This window comes from Pantherophis guttatus, chromosome 2 (assembly GCF_059756535.1).
Source record: "Pantherophis guttatus breed Tessera chromosome 2, ASM5975653v1, whole genome shotgun sequence".
NCBI classification, from domain to species: Eukaryota; Metazoa; Chordata; class Lepidosauria; order Squamata; family Colubridae; genus Pantherophis; species Pantherophis guttatus.
In genome coordinates, this window is record NC_142064.1 from 290,874,068 (window position 1) to 290,890,805 (window position 16,738).

The 16,738-nt window shown below is 45.3% G+C and overlaps 1 protein-coding gene and 1 pseudogene across 2 annotated transcripts; both read right to left on the bottom strand.

Moving 5' to 3' along the window:
• Positions 1–1,280: 1,280 nt before the first annotated feature.
• Positions 1,281–8,326, bottom strand: LOC148116134 (rano class II histocompatibility antigen, A beta chain-like). 2 transcript variants are annotated; one of them, XM_087884946.1, is made up of 6 exons: positions 7,493–8,326; positions 6,102–6,392; positions 3,538–3,819; positions 3,264–3,377; positions 2,999–3,022; positions 1,281–1,391 (listed from the first exon to the last, which is right to left on the bottom strand). In XM_087884946.1, exons 1-6 carry the CDS (start codon positions 7,740–7,742, stop codon positions 1,378–1,380), a joined length of 975 nt encoding a protein of 324 aa, XP_087741072.1. In that variant the 5' UTR covers positions 7,743–8,326; the 3' UTR covers positions 1,281–1,377. The 2 variants fall into 2 exon arrangements, with proteins under 2 accessions (XP_087741072.1, XP_087741073.1); XM_087884947.1 differs by lacking the exon at positions 2,999–3,022.
• LOC148116135 (uncharacterized) lies at positions 8,326–10,046 on the bottom strand (annotated as a pseudogene).
• Positions 10,047–16,738: the final 6,692 nt, after the last annotated feature.

The following is a 16,738-nucleotide window of genomic DNA, read 5'->3' on the forward strand; positions in this document are numbered from 1 at the left end:
AGCGGGGAGAGAAGGGGGGACCCTCCCGAGGGTGCAGGAAAGAAGAAAAGGAGGAAGGAGGAATTCCAGGCTTTTCCTATAATGTTTATTCTTCTATAGCAAAACAAAGGAAAGTGACTTGGAGGAAGAATAATGTAGATGAAGCTGCTGTGCATCCAAAGCCAGGGGAGATGAGTGATCCGGGGTGATAGGCAGGGCCAGAGTCCCCGGGGTCAGTCTAGATCAGGGGTGTCCAACTCGATTGGGGAGGGCTATGGTTGACCTCGGGGGTCTGGCCGGGCATCGCCAGCTTGATGCCACTCCCTGGGTGTGGCTGACTCAGGACAATCCAGTCTCGAGCACCGGGATCCCACAGCCCAGCCCAGCCCTGCTTCCCCGAGAGGACATCCATTTACCTTCTCCTCAAGGCTGCTGCTGGTGCCACCACGGGGTGAGGCTGGGCAAAAAGGCTGGGTGGGGCAAGGGCGACAACCTGTAGCTGTTTCTGGGCAGAGTGAAGTGTAGAACCCAGTCTCCATGCACTTGCCACAAGTGCCCGTGCACACCCGCCTCCTCCTGTGCACATGCACTTATGACAAGTGCATGGAGACTGGCCAATATATTTAACTCCGCCCGGCAACAGCTACAGGTTGTTGGCCTTGCCCCGCCCAGCCTCTTTGCCTAGTCTCTAGCCTCTGTGCCCAGCCTTGCCCACCGCCTCCTGTGTGCATGCATGCCTGCTAGGATGGGGTGGGCCAGGCTGGAGCAATGCTGACCCAATGCCTAGGATCTGGCCCACAGGCCTTGAGTTTGACACGCCTGGTCTAGATGGTCTCCACCCCTCCCTCCCAAGAAAGAGAGGACCTAAAAGGAAGCAGGGGGGGCAGTCTCAGCAGGAGAAGGTCCAGACTGCCATTCTCCTCCCCTCCCCCAACCTGCCACTTTCAGCCTCCATTTCTCAGAGGTTGCAAACAGGACAAAGAGTCTGTCAGCACTCCAAACTACATTCGTTCCAGTGCTGACATAAGGAGAAGAGGGGGCAGCTGGCAAGAGGACGCTTGACTTTTCACCTACTTATTTTCCCTGAAGATAATATCCCCTAGGAGATGGGATGGGAGGGGGGGACATTCCTGGGAGCTGAAGTAGTAAATATGGGGAGAGTGATTTGGAAGGTGGCCAATGAGACACAGAGAATTGGGGAACGGAAAGGGAAGGTTTGGGGTCAGGAAGTCAGTGTTGGCTACGATGTAGTTGGGAACAGATTGTCGTGTTTAATAAATGAAAGATTTCATCAAAGACTATTTGTTTGGAAATGCAATTTATTTGAGACAACACTGAAACCTGACAGAGTCATCATTTGACTAAAGAAAAAATATCCTTTTGCATCAGAGAGCAGGATTAATTCATCAGTGCTGTAGAAAAAGAAATGGGGAAGAAAATTATGAAGAGAAACCTTTAGGGTAAAAACATATTTTACTTCCCTTTCAGCCCCTAACCCCAAGGCCGACCCACAACGCAGGGGGGTGGTTGATAGGCAGGGACAGATTGAGGGAGAAGTCACCATTTCAGGGAGGAAAAGGTTGGGATTCCTCCCCATTTCAACTCCAGGGACTTCTGGAATTTTCCCTAATTGTCTTAATTAGAGGGTTAATCAAGAGGGGAGACCCTCTCTCTCTCCCCCACCTCTCTCCCCCCTGCCTCCCTGCAGCGTTTCATATGAACAAAGAAGACGGGGCTACGATGGGGGTGGCAGTAAAGTTGGGAGCCTGAGGTCACTGGGCCAGAAATTGTGTGAATTCTCACAAGGAGAAGGGGGGTCAGGAAGAAGAGCCTGTCCAGGTTCCAACTAATGAACCCAAAGGAGTCTGTATGGGGTGCCAAGAAGGATCCTCTCGGACCAGAGGGTGGGGTGCAGTTCAGGGCAAAGTTTTGGAGGGAGTTCATTAAGTTGATAGGGTCATCTCAAGGACTTAGCTCCACCTCCCATCCGAGGACGAACGGAGGTATAGAACGAGCGAACGCAATGACAGAACAATACCTGAGATGCTATGTTAATTATCAGCAATTTAGCTGGGCAGATCTCCTGCCATTTGCTGAAGTGACCTACAATACTGCAGTGCATAGTAGCATGAGGTGAAATGTAAAATTTGTTACTACCGGTTCTGTGGGCGTGGCTTGGTGGTGGGGGTAATATGACTGGGTGGGCATGGCCAACTTTTTAAAAAAAAAATTCAAAGCATTTTTTACTACAACCTCTTCGGCCAAAGAGGTTGCAGAAAAAAATGCTTTGAAAAGCCTCTGATGATCCCAGCTGAGCCGCGCAATCATCAGAAGCTTTTTTTTTTTACTTTTAAAAGCATTTTTTCGGCGGAAGAGGTTGTAGAAAAAATGCTTTTAAAGTAAAAAAAAAAAGCCTCTGATGATCATGCGGCTCAGCTGGGAATGGGGGGGGGGCAGGGATTTTTGCTACTGGTTCTCCGAACCACCCGCCACCATCGCTACTGGATTGGGCGATCCGGTCCGAACTGGGAGCATTTCACCCCTGGTGTCACCCCTTTTAAAATAGCCATAGGGTGGAATTTTCCTCATGCCTGAATAGCCTCAGGAACCCCCCTCCACAGTGAGCCTAACAGAATGGGTGGGTTGCTTACAAAATACGTGGGGGAATTTAAACCTGGGGTGCTCCCCCTCCCCAAGGGAGGAATGGGAAGGAATGGCCCCCTCCTTCCCTTCCCTTCCCTTCTCTTCCCTTCCCTTTCCTTTGACAATTTCCCAAAACATGGAAAAATTCTGGGCAAGATTTTAGCATTTGTGTGTGCTTTTGTTTTTGATTGCGATACTTTTTCAGGTCTCTGTAAAGAAACGTTGCCCAAAATCCAAAAAACTGCTCAATCCACAACAAGGAGATATTGTTCAGGCAAGTTTTTTTTTTTTTTTTAAAGGAACAATTAAGGAATTTTAAAAGCCACCTATAACTCTTAGGAGGGGTTGAGATGAGGGAAGAAGAGGAGAAACTCACTTGCAGGAGGTTGGATGGGAATTGCTGGAAGGAGAAAAAGACCCAATCAGGACCCTTCATGGGCTGGAGGACTCAGGGGGACCCCCTCCCCATCGATAGCCCATAATAGTTTGCAGGATCTTCCCTTAACAATAACCGCTTGAGGAACAGAAGTTCCCATAAATATTCCTCAAGGGGCCCCTCTTGGCCACCTGCTAAGCTTGAGGAGAGGCCTCCCCCAGATGGTCCCCTCCCCACAACTTCTTATCCAGGTCCCCAGACTCACCTTTCTTGCTCTTCAGGTAGGAGAAGAGCCCCACAGCCAGGAAGGCCACTCCTATCACAGCCCCCATGATCCCTGTCCAGAGTTTGCTCCTGGCAGAGCTGGAGGAACGGGGCTCTGGGGAAGGAGAAGGAGCCTCACCTGAGCAGGAGGATCAGGCCCACCTTCCCCCAGGAGGCTCCATTCCAGCTCTCCCCATGGGGTGGATCTCTCCCCCTTCTCAGGGCAAGATGCGGTCCACAGACCGGGAGGGGAGGGAGGGGAGGGAGGGGCTTACCCCACTGGACGGTGATGGGGGCCTCCAGACTGGCGTGTTCCACCTTGCAAGTGTAGACATCCCCCCGTTGGGGCTGGGTCTCCAACATCACCTGGAGCTGATAGGTCCAGTCTCCGTTCTGGAGCTCCTCCCCAAAGGCCACGCCCTCCTCCTCCGGCCGCCCGTTCTTCAGCCACTGGACCTCGATCTCCACGGGGTAAAAGCCGGTCGCGGTGCAGAGGAGAATGGTGTTGGGAGAAGAGGGGTCCATCTTGGTGGGGGAGATGGAGACGGTGGGCTTGGCTGGAGGGAAGGAGGGGAAGGAGCCACATGAGAGACACAACAGGAAAGAAATAATGCAGAAGACGGGAAGGACAGATGCAGCACGAGTTGGATGATTCTTGGGATCTCGTTGAAAATGAAACCAGATTTTAATACCACATTTGTTTGTTTGTTTGTTTAGTAAATTTAGGTTTTTTTAAAATTTATTTGCCAAAGTGGCCACAACTAACCCAAAATCTTACAGACACTCTCCTAGCCGTGACTGCCCCCTGCTCTCCGGGAGTCCAGGAGAATCTCCAGAATTGCCAACTGGGTCTCTGGGACAATGTAGCTCCACCCAGAAGGAAGTTGGTTAAACTCCCCCATCTTGGGGCTCCCAACACCCAAAGCCCTTTGGCCTTTCCAGGGTTCAGCCGAAGCCTCTAATCCAGGGGTGAAATCTAAATTTTTTTGCTACTGGTTCTGTAGGCGTGGCTTAATTAGTGGGCGTGGCTTGGTGGTCAGGTGGGCATGGCCAGGTCGATGTCATTTCTTTGCCCTTTTTTAACTTACAAAACACAACACAACACAACTGGCTCACCCACAATGTAAAAGCAGCTGTGCTAGACCCAAAATCCCCCCGGAACAAGCAGGAACCTCTCACAGCCATGCTGGTATTTTTCCGTGTTTATTTTTATAGCCCATCCCAAACCTCCTTATTTACAAGACTGCAGTGTGAAGATTTTGGGGTTCCAATTTGGCCAGATGGGAGTTGCTGGAGATTTTAATTGGATCGGATTTTTTTTTCTTTTTAAATACCTGCCGAGGGACACAACTTTCTCCCTCTGCCCATCCAGGAATCCAATTTAATAGACAAATAGAGACCTCATGATTTAAAACAGCAGGAGGACAAAGTACATTTTAGCTGCCCCACATCATGAAAATTCCCCCAAAAGGACTCAAGAAACATCCTGTGATTTCAAGTCTCCTCAACTGGAGGCTGACCAACAATTGGCTTTAAATACACGTAATTTAATAAATATTCCTGTTCTTTTAATAAAGAACAGGAACCCCTGGAGAATTATTGGCCTCTTGTCTGAAGTATTTTCATGGAAGTAAAAATAATACTTTTGAGGAAGAAGAAATTATATGAATCACAATGAAATTCAGGATGAATATTTTGGATTTATAATAAAAATGCATTCTATTTATGTGGATGAAGCTTGTGAGCAGCTAAAGCAACAATTTCCAATGGAAAAGACTCTGAATGAATAAATATGAAAGAAAAGCAGAAGATCCATAGAAAGGGGTCGACAGGTGAAAAAGTGTCCACTAATTCTTTTTTTTATTTTGGGTAAAATGAAACCCACATTTTTTTATCCCAAAGTGCCAAAAACAGCATTTCTGGAGCAGAGGAAGAGAGGGAGGGGCTTCTGGGTGGGAAGAGGGAGGGAGACGGGAGGTTCCTGAATAGGATAGAAATGAATCAGGGATAGAAAGAAATATATGTAGATACAGGGAGTCCTCGACTTAGGACCACAATTGAGCCCAAGATTTTTTGTTGCTAAGCGAGACGTTTGTTCAATGAATGTTGCCCCATGTTACGACCTTTCTTGCCACAATCGCTGCAGTTGTTAAATGAGTAACAGGGTTGTTAAGTGAATCCGCCTTCCCCATGGACTTTGCTTATGGGAAGGTCACAAAAGGGGATCACATGACATTGGGACGCTGTGACCGTCACAAGTACGAGTGTGTTACCAAGCATCTGGATTTCGATCACGTGACCCTGGAGAGGCTGCAACGGTTGTAAGTGTGAAAAACAGTCATAAGTCATTTTTTTTCACTGCTGTTGTAACTTTCAATGGTCACTAAACGAAATGTTGTTAAGTGGAGGACTGCCTGCATTGAGCAGAAGAGAGAGAGAGAGAGAGAGACCTGGCTGGATCCCCCCCCCACCCCAAAAAACATATTTGGATGGATTTTCTTGGGGGGGGGAATGGATCAAAGGGATCCCAGATTCCAGACAGGAGGAGAGTTTGGAGCCTGGGAAGAAAAGGAGGATTTTTTTTAAAAAATTGATTTATATGCCGCCCTTCTCCGGAGACTCAGGGCGGCTTACAGTGCGCTAAGCAACAGCCTTCATTCTTTTGTATATTTATACAAAGTCAGCTTATTGCCCCCACAAACTGGGTCCTCATCTGAGAGTGCAGAATAAATAAATAAATAAATGAGGAGTAAAACCTCCATCCGGGAGGATCCAAAGGAAGGAAAGGAAAGGAAAGGGGGGTCCTGGCTTTCCCCTCCCTCCCTCCCCCCAGACTCACCTCTCCGGCCAATTGTGCGCTCCTCCCTCTTGGCTGCCTTGAAATTCAACGAGCGGTAGTTGTACCGGCAGAAGGAATCCACTTCGGCCTTCTTGTACTGTATGAAGCGCTCATCCCTGTTCCACTTGTCCGCAGTCGCCTCCCCCAATTCCGTGACGGCCACGTACTTCCCGAGGTCGCTGTCGAAGTGGAGGTATTCCTGCTGGTTGTAGATGTAGTGGTCCAGGAACCTCACCCGCTGCGTCCCGTTGAGGAAGCGGCACTCGGACTTATGCTGGTACAGGAAATGGGCTGGGAGGAGGAGGAAGGCCGTCAGGAGGGACTCCAGGGCCCATCGTTCCCAGCCCCTGGGAGAGGAGGGGGGATCTACGCGGGAGGGGGGAGTTGCTGGAGTCCTTCCGAGAGAGACTGGGGGAAGACGCCCCCTGGACGAGGAAGCGGGAACTCTCAGTCCCAGAGAGGAAGGGAGGCTTCCTGGGGGGTCTGGAGGGGGGAGGGGAGGAAAGAGGGGGAGGGGTGGGAAAAGGCAGGCAGAAGCTCAACCGGTCCAGTGATCCCATTCAGTCTCTGCAGGGAAGGTTGGATCTCAAGGGGCAGGAAAGAGGGGGGGGGGGCTGGAGGGAAAGTAAAGTCCATCCCCCCACTCTCTCTTCCTTTGGGAGGGGATCTGGGGAGGGGCCACAATGAGGACATCTAGACCGACTCTCCTGGGGTCTCTCACCCCTTCAACCCCCACCTTCCCTCCGTCTCCCCCCACTTTCTTCTTCCCCCGAATCTTCAGCCCAGCTCCCTCCCTTTGGGGGACTCCTGATTCCTCTCCCCCTCCCCAAAAAGACCCTGCAGTGCAGCCCACCCCCCGAAGAGCCTCTCAAATGGAGGGTCTCCCGCCCCCTCCTTCTCCCTCACTTCCCCCTCCCCTCCAGGGGATTATGGGGGTTCTTGGCCTTCTCCCCAAATTCAGGGGCTCCCCATGAAGGGCCCGAAGCCCCCCTCTTGCCTGACCTTCACAGCCTCAAATCTGAAATTCAGAAGAAAAAGTGAAGTTTGTGAAGAAGCCCAAAGACTTTTGCTCAAATGCCTCTTTTCCCTTCTGGGGATTCAGGGCTCAAAATACCTCAGTTTCCCTCTTTTGCTTTTCCTCCCTTCCTCTTTCCATGCAGCCCCTTCCCACCCAGACACTGGGGGAGGGGAGAGAGAGGCTGCGATCCCCACCTCGGCTACATGGGGGAAGGGTTAGGATTAGGGTTCCTCTCCGTCCTCCTGGGGGGGGGGCTGTGGGGAGGAAGGGGGAGGAGACCACGCAGAGATCGAGGCTGCTGGAGGCTCTGGGGACCCATCGGCTTCCTTCCCCATTCCCAGCCCCCTCCTCCCCCACCCAGCCCCCTCCTTACCGGGGGTCTCCTTCCCCCCTTCGCTCCCGGGGATCCGGGCCAGCGCCCCCAGCAGCAGCATCAGGGGGAGCCCAGCCAAAGCCATGGAGGCTCCCCACAAGCGCCCCAAAGGGGGGAGAAAGACGCTCCCAGCCCCAGAGGAGGAATCGGAGGGTCTGGAGGGGGGGAGGAGTTTTCCTGGGACTTCGGAAGAGGGAGAGTCCAGAAAGAGCAGGAGGACCAATGGGAATCCTCCCTTCTGCAGCGTCATCGGTCTCCGGGCAGAGCCTCCCTTGACTTCATCCGATGCAGGAGATAGTTCGGCGCAGAGAGAGAAGCGGAGAAAGTGGGGGAGGGGAATCCCTTCAGTCTTGGGGGGCTGCAATCTGGGGGGTCTTTCATGCCAGCCCCGGAGGAGAATGTCGTCTTCCTTTTGCCCCCCCCCGATTCTCCTCCAATCTCCCTTTCTCCGGGTGCCTGGACTGGAGGGTGGACTAGATGCCCTTTGAGTTCCCACCGTGCCCAGGAGCCTAAAATGGAGCTGCGGAGAGTCCAGAAGGGCAAAGTGGATCCAGAGCTCGAGGGGTCCTTCGGGGCTCTGAATGGGAGGAGGGAGCCCCCAGCAGCTGCGCTGGATGGCAAGGGGGGAGGGGCAGCCCCACAGCCAGCCAGGACTTGGGGGTCACACGCTCCCTCCAATCCGAAGGGAAGCCAGGAAAACCCTCAGCTGACAGTCCACGCATGATCTGCAGGGATCCCTCCTAATCCAGCCGGATCCTCTCCCCAGCCCCCCCTCCCCCCCGTTGCATTTGTTCCGGGAGGCTGAAGATGAGTGAAAGAGAAACATCCACGGATAGCAGAATCAACAGCAATTTTATTAAGCATCAGACACAGTTTATATAGTTTCTTAGTTTCTCAGTTCTTACCTACTATACGTGTTATTTCATTATTGGTTAACAAATCTCCAAGGTACAGTAATTGGTTAGTAATTACATCAATGGTTTTAATGTGAATATGCACGTATGCACAATACAATGAAAGCAGCAAATGTTACAGGTTATACTTTGTTTCATCCTGTGTCCTTGTACATGCTGGGAACACTGTTCACGGAGATTTGCTGAAGTTTACGTGTAACCGCAGTTCCAGAAAACCATACAGATGAACAAAATAATAACCCTACATTTCCTCGCTTTTTGTTTTTAATGAAGAGAAAAGAGATTTTTCAATAGCACGCAATTGAATTGGATTCAAAGTAGGTGAAGGAGACTTACGAAACATTGCAAAAGATGAAGGAATACATTGCATACAACAACAAAAATTTATAAGTAATGCAGTTACAATCACAGCATAGAAAAACAATTGTTTTAACCAAGAAATATCAGGTAACCAATTAGTTAACCAAGCAAAAGGAGAAAATTCTTCATGTACATTATTTTTCATAGAAGCTTGTAAATTAGCTAATTCATCTTCAATAGTTTCATTAAGTGAATGAAATTGTACAGCACAAGCACGTTGACCAACCAAGGTTCAAAATCCACCTTGACGAGCTAGCAAATAGTCTATAGCAAAGCGTTGTTGAATCAAATCTTGATTTAGTTCTTCAATTTCATTCTGCAAATCTCGAATAATTGCAGCAGTAGCATTAATAGATTTCTCCAATCGACATGTGAGTCCTAGAATAGAATGTCTATTTCCTTGAGCTATTATTCCTGGGTACGATCCCAAGGTTATAGTTCCAGTTATAGCTCCAGCTAATGCATGTCCAAAAGTAGGCAGTGAAGCAAATTGAGTATCAATAATGACTTCATCAGAAGATGTTGGTCCCAAGGCTGCACGTCTTCTTCGAGTTGATAAACTACCAGAAACACCTATTTGTACAGGTAAAGACAAATATCCAATTGCAAGACATTGATAGTTCTGAGGGTGTACATTAGTTGCATATTTATCAAAGAAAAACCACATAGTAGGGTCTTTTAATTGCCATCCAGCACAGATTGATCCACTTGATCCAATATTAGAAGAATCATTAATTTTAAAAATAGGAAAATTATCAGGATACATATCAGGTATAATATTATGACCTTGTGATGTTTTATTAATAGTACCCCATAACCAATATTTCTGAATACAATAACTATAATTCCCCACTTTATCTAAAACACGTTTAGTAATCAGACCATGTAGTAAACCAATTATGATGAGCATAACAACAAAAACATAAACCTCGAGTAAACTGATTAATACAAAGATAATTCCATTTAACTAAATTTAATTCATGTGGAGGAGTAGAAAATAACCAAGAAGAAGAAATATGTTGAAGTTGCGAAACAATAAAAGCAGAAGAAGTAATTAGATTATGAATAAAAGCAACTTGACCAGGAGCCATAAGAGGTTCATAATATAAAGTTATATTATGACCATGAATCAAAAACATATATTGAGCATGACGAATCCAAAGATTAGGACTTAAGGGAAAAAACAGGAAGTGTCTCAGAATTAGTAGAAACTGGAGAGAGAAAACAAAAGAAAAAACAGCACATAATAAAATTTGCAGTAAAAACTGAAACAACCACATTTTTTGTAGGTTGAGGTAAAAAGAACTTTTTCAATTGTTGTTGAGCTTCAAAGTGATCCCAAGTCAAGATTGGAGGATGTTGCAACCTGGGAGTTTTCATTTGTAGATTCAGATCGAATTCGGGGACAGGAATTTGATAAGCCTGATGTTTTTCCATGATAAGGATGAACACATCGGCCTGGAATCCACACAGCTTGTTTTGTTTACAGATCTTCAATTGCAGTGTAACCACGACCCCAGGTTATAAGTCTAGTAGGTCCACGCCAGGCAGGATCAGGAAGTTGACGGTAGAGTACCAAAGGTCGTGAAACAGGATCCTGAATATGAAAATGTAGATTGACTGGAATGTCTGAAAAAGAATCTAAAAAGGTTAAGTAATTCCATGCACAAAGAGCAATAGAGATCAAATTTTGAATCTTTCGCAAATTGAATGGGCCAGATTCAGTTTTTATTAATTTAGTTAATGTAGCTTTGAATGTACGATGAGCTCACTCAATTATAGCTTGCCCTTGAGAGTTGTAAGGAATTCCATGTATCAATTGAATGTTCCATTGTTGACAGAAAGAAGTAAATTCCTTACTAGTATACGCCGGACCATTGTCTGTTTTTAATTGAATTAGTCATCCCACTACAAAAAAAAGCAGAAAGACAATGAGACATTGCATCAGAAGTGCGCTCATGTCTAGAAACAGTGACCCATAAAAAGTGAGAATATGTGTCAATGGTTGCATGTAAATAAGTGTATGGTTTAAAAGTAGCAAATTGTGTGACATCCATTTGCCAAATTTGGTTGGCTTTTGTTCCTCGAGGATTTACTCCCATAGGAAAAGGAACAGCAAATTGTTGACAAGAAGTACATCCTCGAACAATATCACGAGCCTGGGAAAGAGGAACAGAAAATTGCTTAGCCAGAGATTTAGCATTTTGATGACAATATGAATGACTAGCAACAGGAGCTGAAAAAAGAATTGTGACATCTTTTAGAGTTTCATCAGCTTGTTGATTTCCTTCTGTCAAAGAATTTTGAAAAGGAGTATGGCCCCTAATGTGCTCAACATATAAAGGAAAGACACACTCTTCCAAAACATGTTTTAAAGATAAAAATAAAGACAAAAGATTAACATCAAGAGGAACAGCACAATAAGCATAAGGAAGAGATTGCATTGCAAGGAAGACATATTTTGTATCAACAATTAAGTTAAGAGGCTGATCAGAAAATAATCTTAAAACCAAAATAACAGCTGCCAACTCAGAACGTTAGGCAGATGTCTGAGTGGAAGTGAATTTAGAAAACCATTGTTGACCATCCGTCCAAACCACAACACCACGAGTAGGTGATCTATCTGTGAATACTGTTAAAGCTTCAGAAAGAGGAGAACGAGTAAAAATAGAAGAAAATGAAAGATTTAATGTATTTGTAATAACTATTCTAGGATCTTTAGGTAAAGAATACTTAATATCACCAAGATATTGAGAAAAAGCAATTTGATATGAGTCAGAAACAGTCATTAAGTGTTCATGTTCAAGTTTAGTATGAGTTAAAGCAATACCATCTAAATCATGACCTATTAATTGTAAAGATCTTCGTCATGCTTTCATAATCAACTCTTCTAAAGCTGACCCAACCAGTAGGTAGTGATGAAGTAGGAATAATTGCTAACCATAATTTCCTAGCTATAGAAACTACTCGATCAACATATCTCAGTTTAAGTTTATTTAGAATGTCCTGGAGACATTTCTTTTGCAAAGCAGTAAGAGACACCAGATCCCCAGGATGCCTGGAACCTTTCAACAAAGAAAAGAGAGGTAACATTTCTCCTGTAGAAAATTGAAAATATGGACGAGCCCAATTAATTGTACCTAAAGGTTTTTGCTATTGAACCAAAATATATGAAGATTGCACTTTAAGTTCAGGTAAGATAGGAATGGAAGAAGATTGTAAAACTTTAAACCCTAAATATGAATAAGGTTCAGTGTGTTGTATTTTTTCAGGAGCGATGTAAAGCCCTCTGATGGCTACAATAGTAGTCAATGTTTGTAGCACTTGTTCTTCATCAAAATCTGGACCTGCTATTAAAATATCATCCATATAATGATAAACTAAATAAGAAGGAAATTGATCACGAAAAGGTTGCAAAGCTTGATCTACAAAATATTGACAAATAGGAGGAGAATTGAGCATACCTTGTGGTAGAACAGACCAATGATATCGTTGTGTAGGTTGGCTATTATTTAAAACAGGCACAGTGAAAGCAAATTTTTCTTTATCCTGTGACTGTAAAGGAATAGTAAAAAAACAATCTTTCAAATCTACAACTAATAATTTATGAGATGATAATTTATGTGGGATTAAATTAGGATTAGGTAGGCCACATTGTAAAGGCCCCATCGGTTGAATGTAGTCGTTTATTTTTAGATTGTGGGATTAAATTAGGATTTCTCAAATCATGTAAAAAGCGCCATTTTCCACTTTTCTTTTTTTATAACGAACACAGGACTAGTGGAAGGTACAATATGGCCAGCAACCAATTGCTCCTGTACCAAGGAATGAAGAACAATCAATTTTTCAGAAGATAAAGGCCATTGCTCAATCCAAACAGGCGTAGAACAAAGCCATTTAAGAGAAAGTGCCATTATCTAGAATCAAATGAGCATTAAGAAGAGAAAGAAGATCCCTGCCCCATATATTAGTATGAATATCTAAAATGTAAGGATGTAAAGAGACAGACTTACCAGCAGAAGTTGTGATGGCTGTGGGATGAGTGCTTTGCCAAGCAGTTGTAGACCCACCAATGCCCCACAAGGAATTAACATCACGTTTAGGCCATTGCACAGGCAAACTGTAAAAGGGAGATGACAGTAACATCGGCACCTGTATCTAACAAACCTTGAAAAGGTTGCTTATTAAGATATAACGTAAGAAGTGGCCTAAAAGAATTAATAGACTGAAGAAGTCCTAGAGAAGTAAGAGTTGAACCAAATCCAGAATTACCACGTTGTCCAGTACCTGGGTTAGGTACCTTATAGGGAAGGAAAAGAAGTTGTGCTACAGAAGATCCTTTAGGAAGAAATTGTGGAATATCAACCCAAATTTGTATAAGAATGACTCCAGTGTAGTCAGAATCAATAACTCCTGGAACTACAAAACATCCCAATTTATGAGCAGAAGAGCGTGGTAAAATAATACCAACTAATCCAGAGGGAAGAGGACCAGTATACTGAGAAGAAACAAGTTTAACTTCTAAAGGAAATTTAAAATCCAAATCTTCTTGAGTAATTAAATCGATCCCAGCACTACCGGTTGTGGCTGAGGTGGCACAAGAGAGGGAGGAGGAAGAGTTACGGGAAAGGCACGCTTTGTTTTTTGGGTGGGTGCCACACCCACTGGCAAGTTTCCCGAACGAAAACGACACTGATTTGCCCAACGAAAACCTTTCTTGCAGATAGGACATTTCTTTTTAGGACGATCAACACCAGTAGATGGCGTTGAACAAAAACCTTTCTGAAAATGACCTAATTTTCCACATTTGAAACAATTCCCCACAGGCCTTCTTCCTTTCTGAATGGCAGCAGCTAATAAATGCATTTTATAGGATTGAGATCCTATATCCTGACAAACATGTAACATGTCTGCTAAGGCATATTGATTTGTAGCTTTTAAAGGTTGGAGAGCACGTTTACAGTCTACATTAGCATTTTCAGTAGCCAATTGACGCAGTAATTCTGCTGCTGCTTCCTGATTATCCAATTGTTGATGTAAAGCTTTTGAAAGTCTGTCTACAAAATCAGCATAAGGCTCAGTTGCTCCCTGACGTATGTTAGAAAAACTAACTGTCAGGTTTCGGTGCTATCTTAAATAAACTTCATTCTCAGACGCAAAGTCTCTAATGAATCTTTTCTTTATTTAAGAATAGAAATAACGTCATCCCTGAACTCTTGTGCAGCCAAAACTGGCACCTCCTTCCAAACCCCTCCCTTTCCATTCTTCAACAGAACAATGTCTCATTGGCCATCGTGCAGATCCATCTCTCCATCCCAAGCACTTTCTATTCACAGGAATTCCCCCCTCCCTCTATCTCCCAGGTAACGCTATCTACTAAGGAGCAGGGAACTAGGCAAAAGTTCATCTCAGCATTAAAGCAAAGCTTCTCCCTCTCTCATTCATGTCAGCGCTGGAGGAGATCATAAATTGGAACGCTGACACTAACTTTAGGCTCACCAGCTTGTGGAACCTTTAAAAAAGCTCTAAAGGCATGCTCAGAGACTACAGCTAATGTGGCAGGCGGAAGAATAATCTGTGTAGGAATAGTTGCAAATTGACCTGATCCAAATAACTGTTCTACTGTGTAAGCACCACCGCCCCCTAAAGCAGCTGCATGAGAATGACGCAAATATTCACTTTCCCAAACCACATATTGCATAGAAGTTAAAATCATGCAAAACAATTGCTTCCAATCTTGAGGTATCATAGCATACCCATTCTTAATTCCCTCTAAAAGACCTCTAGTAAAATTTCCAGTAGTTCCATAATCAGAAATAGCCTTCTTTAACTCCTGTAAAATTTGAAATGGCAAACCTTCCCATTCTGCTATCTGTTGTCCAGCTTGTGGTTCTTGTTGATATTGCACTGGACATACTGATAACAATTATTGGGGTTTTTAAATGCTTCAGCCAAATTTATTTAATTGGTTTTATCTCTATTTTAAATTTTGTATTTATATGTTTTATTTTATGGCTGTTCACTGCCCTGAGTCCTTCGGGAGTAGGGCGGTATACAAATTTAATTAAATAAATAAAAATAAATAAATTCAGCTAACTCTTCCCCAGAAATATTACCATCTGTCTTACAATTTTCCACCATCTTTTGAAAAGAAGACTTTGGAACAATATTAGAAGGAGACTTTTGTTCGATGTCAGAAGAAGCAGAAGGAGCAGAAGGTATTAATGCAGGCACAGATGGAATTATTATAGCCTTAGAATCAGGAGACAAAACTTCCTTTTCAGATAGCGGAGGACATATCACAGTAGTAGGAGGTTGAAGAGAGGGAGGTGTTAAAAGGGAAGAAAGCTTCTCTTCCTTCTGACCAAACATTTCTACAGCATGTCTACATAAATGCCAAGCATGCAAAATATCTATCGTGTTGTGGCTCTGACCCCCGAGCCCATTTTATCGGAGGAAGAAAGCTCCGAACATGAAGGAGAGGAGCCGGCCAGGCCTCCCTCTCCAGACCCCTCCTCTCTGGCAATGCCTCAGGTGTCTGCCGAGGGAGAGGAGATTGGCCAGGAGCCAGGTGTCTCCGATGACAGCGATGACTGTGATACGTCGTTCCTGGATCCACGCCAACGAAGGCGAGATAAACGTTTGCAGCAGATGAGGAGGCATGCCAGGGATTAAGCTGAGTCACTGGACCACACCCCACAGGCTATATAAGAGAGTGTGGTGGCCATTTAGACTCTGTGACGGACAAAGCTAACTTCTGGCTAGTCACTTTGTACAACGCCTGAATCTGCTGAAGGTTTCTGTTTGAGCTGGACTGTTTTTGAAAACTGTGTGTATTTGTTGGTGTTTATCTGGTGGAGGAACACTCCCTCTTCTTGAAGTAAAGCATTTGGCAGAGGTTATCGTATTGCTGCCAAGTTCCTGATAACGAACCTGGTGTGTTCCAAGTAATTCTTTAACCCCCGGCTGGCTGTTTGTGTGTGTGTGGGGACGGGGACAGAACATATCTCTATTCTCGGCTCAGAATGCAAAACCATGTCAATTTTTTCCCAATCTGACAATTTTAAAGAACCCCTTTCAGGATAGAATGAACAAGTTAAGGCAATTTCTCGTACCAGCCGACAAAGAGCCTTCTGTGAAACAGAAAGTTCAGACTTCTTAAGAAGATAAACTAATATCCCTGCATGCTTTCTTTGCCCTTGAGAAAGCGAAGGCCCCATGCTTACAGAAACCTTTAAAGAGAAAAGGTTGAGAAGCCCAAAGGCAGATGACGCGTCTGTCCTTGCCGGATGAAGTATAGGGTCCCTGTTCCGGGCGCCAAATGTTGCATTTGATCCTGGAGGCTGAAGATGAGTTAAAAGAAAACATCCACGGATAGCAGAATCAACAGCAACTTTATTAAGCATCAGACATAGTTTATATGGGGCTCCCCTTGGGGTGCACCCGGAGGCTCTAACTGGTGCAGAATGCGGCCGCGCGGGGGATTATGGGAGCGACGGGGCGCGAGCTGCATTGGCTCCCGGTGGACTTCCGGGTGCGCTTCAAGGTGTTGGTGATCACCTTTAAAGCGCTCCATGGCTTAGGGCCAGGGTACTTACAGGACCGCCTTCTGCCGCCAATAGCCTCCCACCGGCCAGTTCGCTCCCACAGAGAGGGCCTCCTCAGGGTGCCGTCGGCCAGGCAATGTCGGCTGGCGACCCCCAGGGGGAGGGCCTTCTCTGTGGTAGCACCTACCCTCTGGAACAATCTACCCCCAGAGATACGAGTGATCCCAGACCTCCGGACTTTTCGTCGGGCCCTTAAAACTTATTTCTTTCAGTTAGCTGGGCTGTCCTGATTTTAGGGCTGGTTTTTTAAAATTTTGATATGAATTTTAAATTGGAAATGTTTTAAATTATGGGCCAAATCTTATTTAATTATTTTAAACTTATTTTAACTTTTGTATATAAATGCTTTTATTTTTTATTTTAGT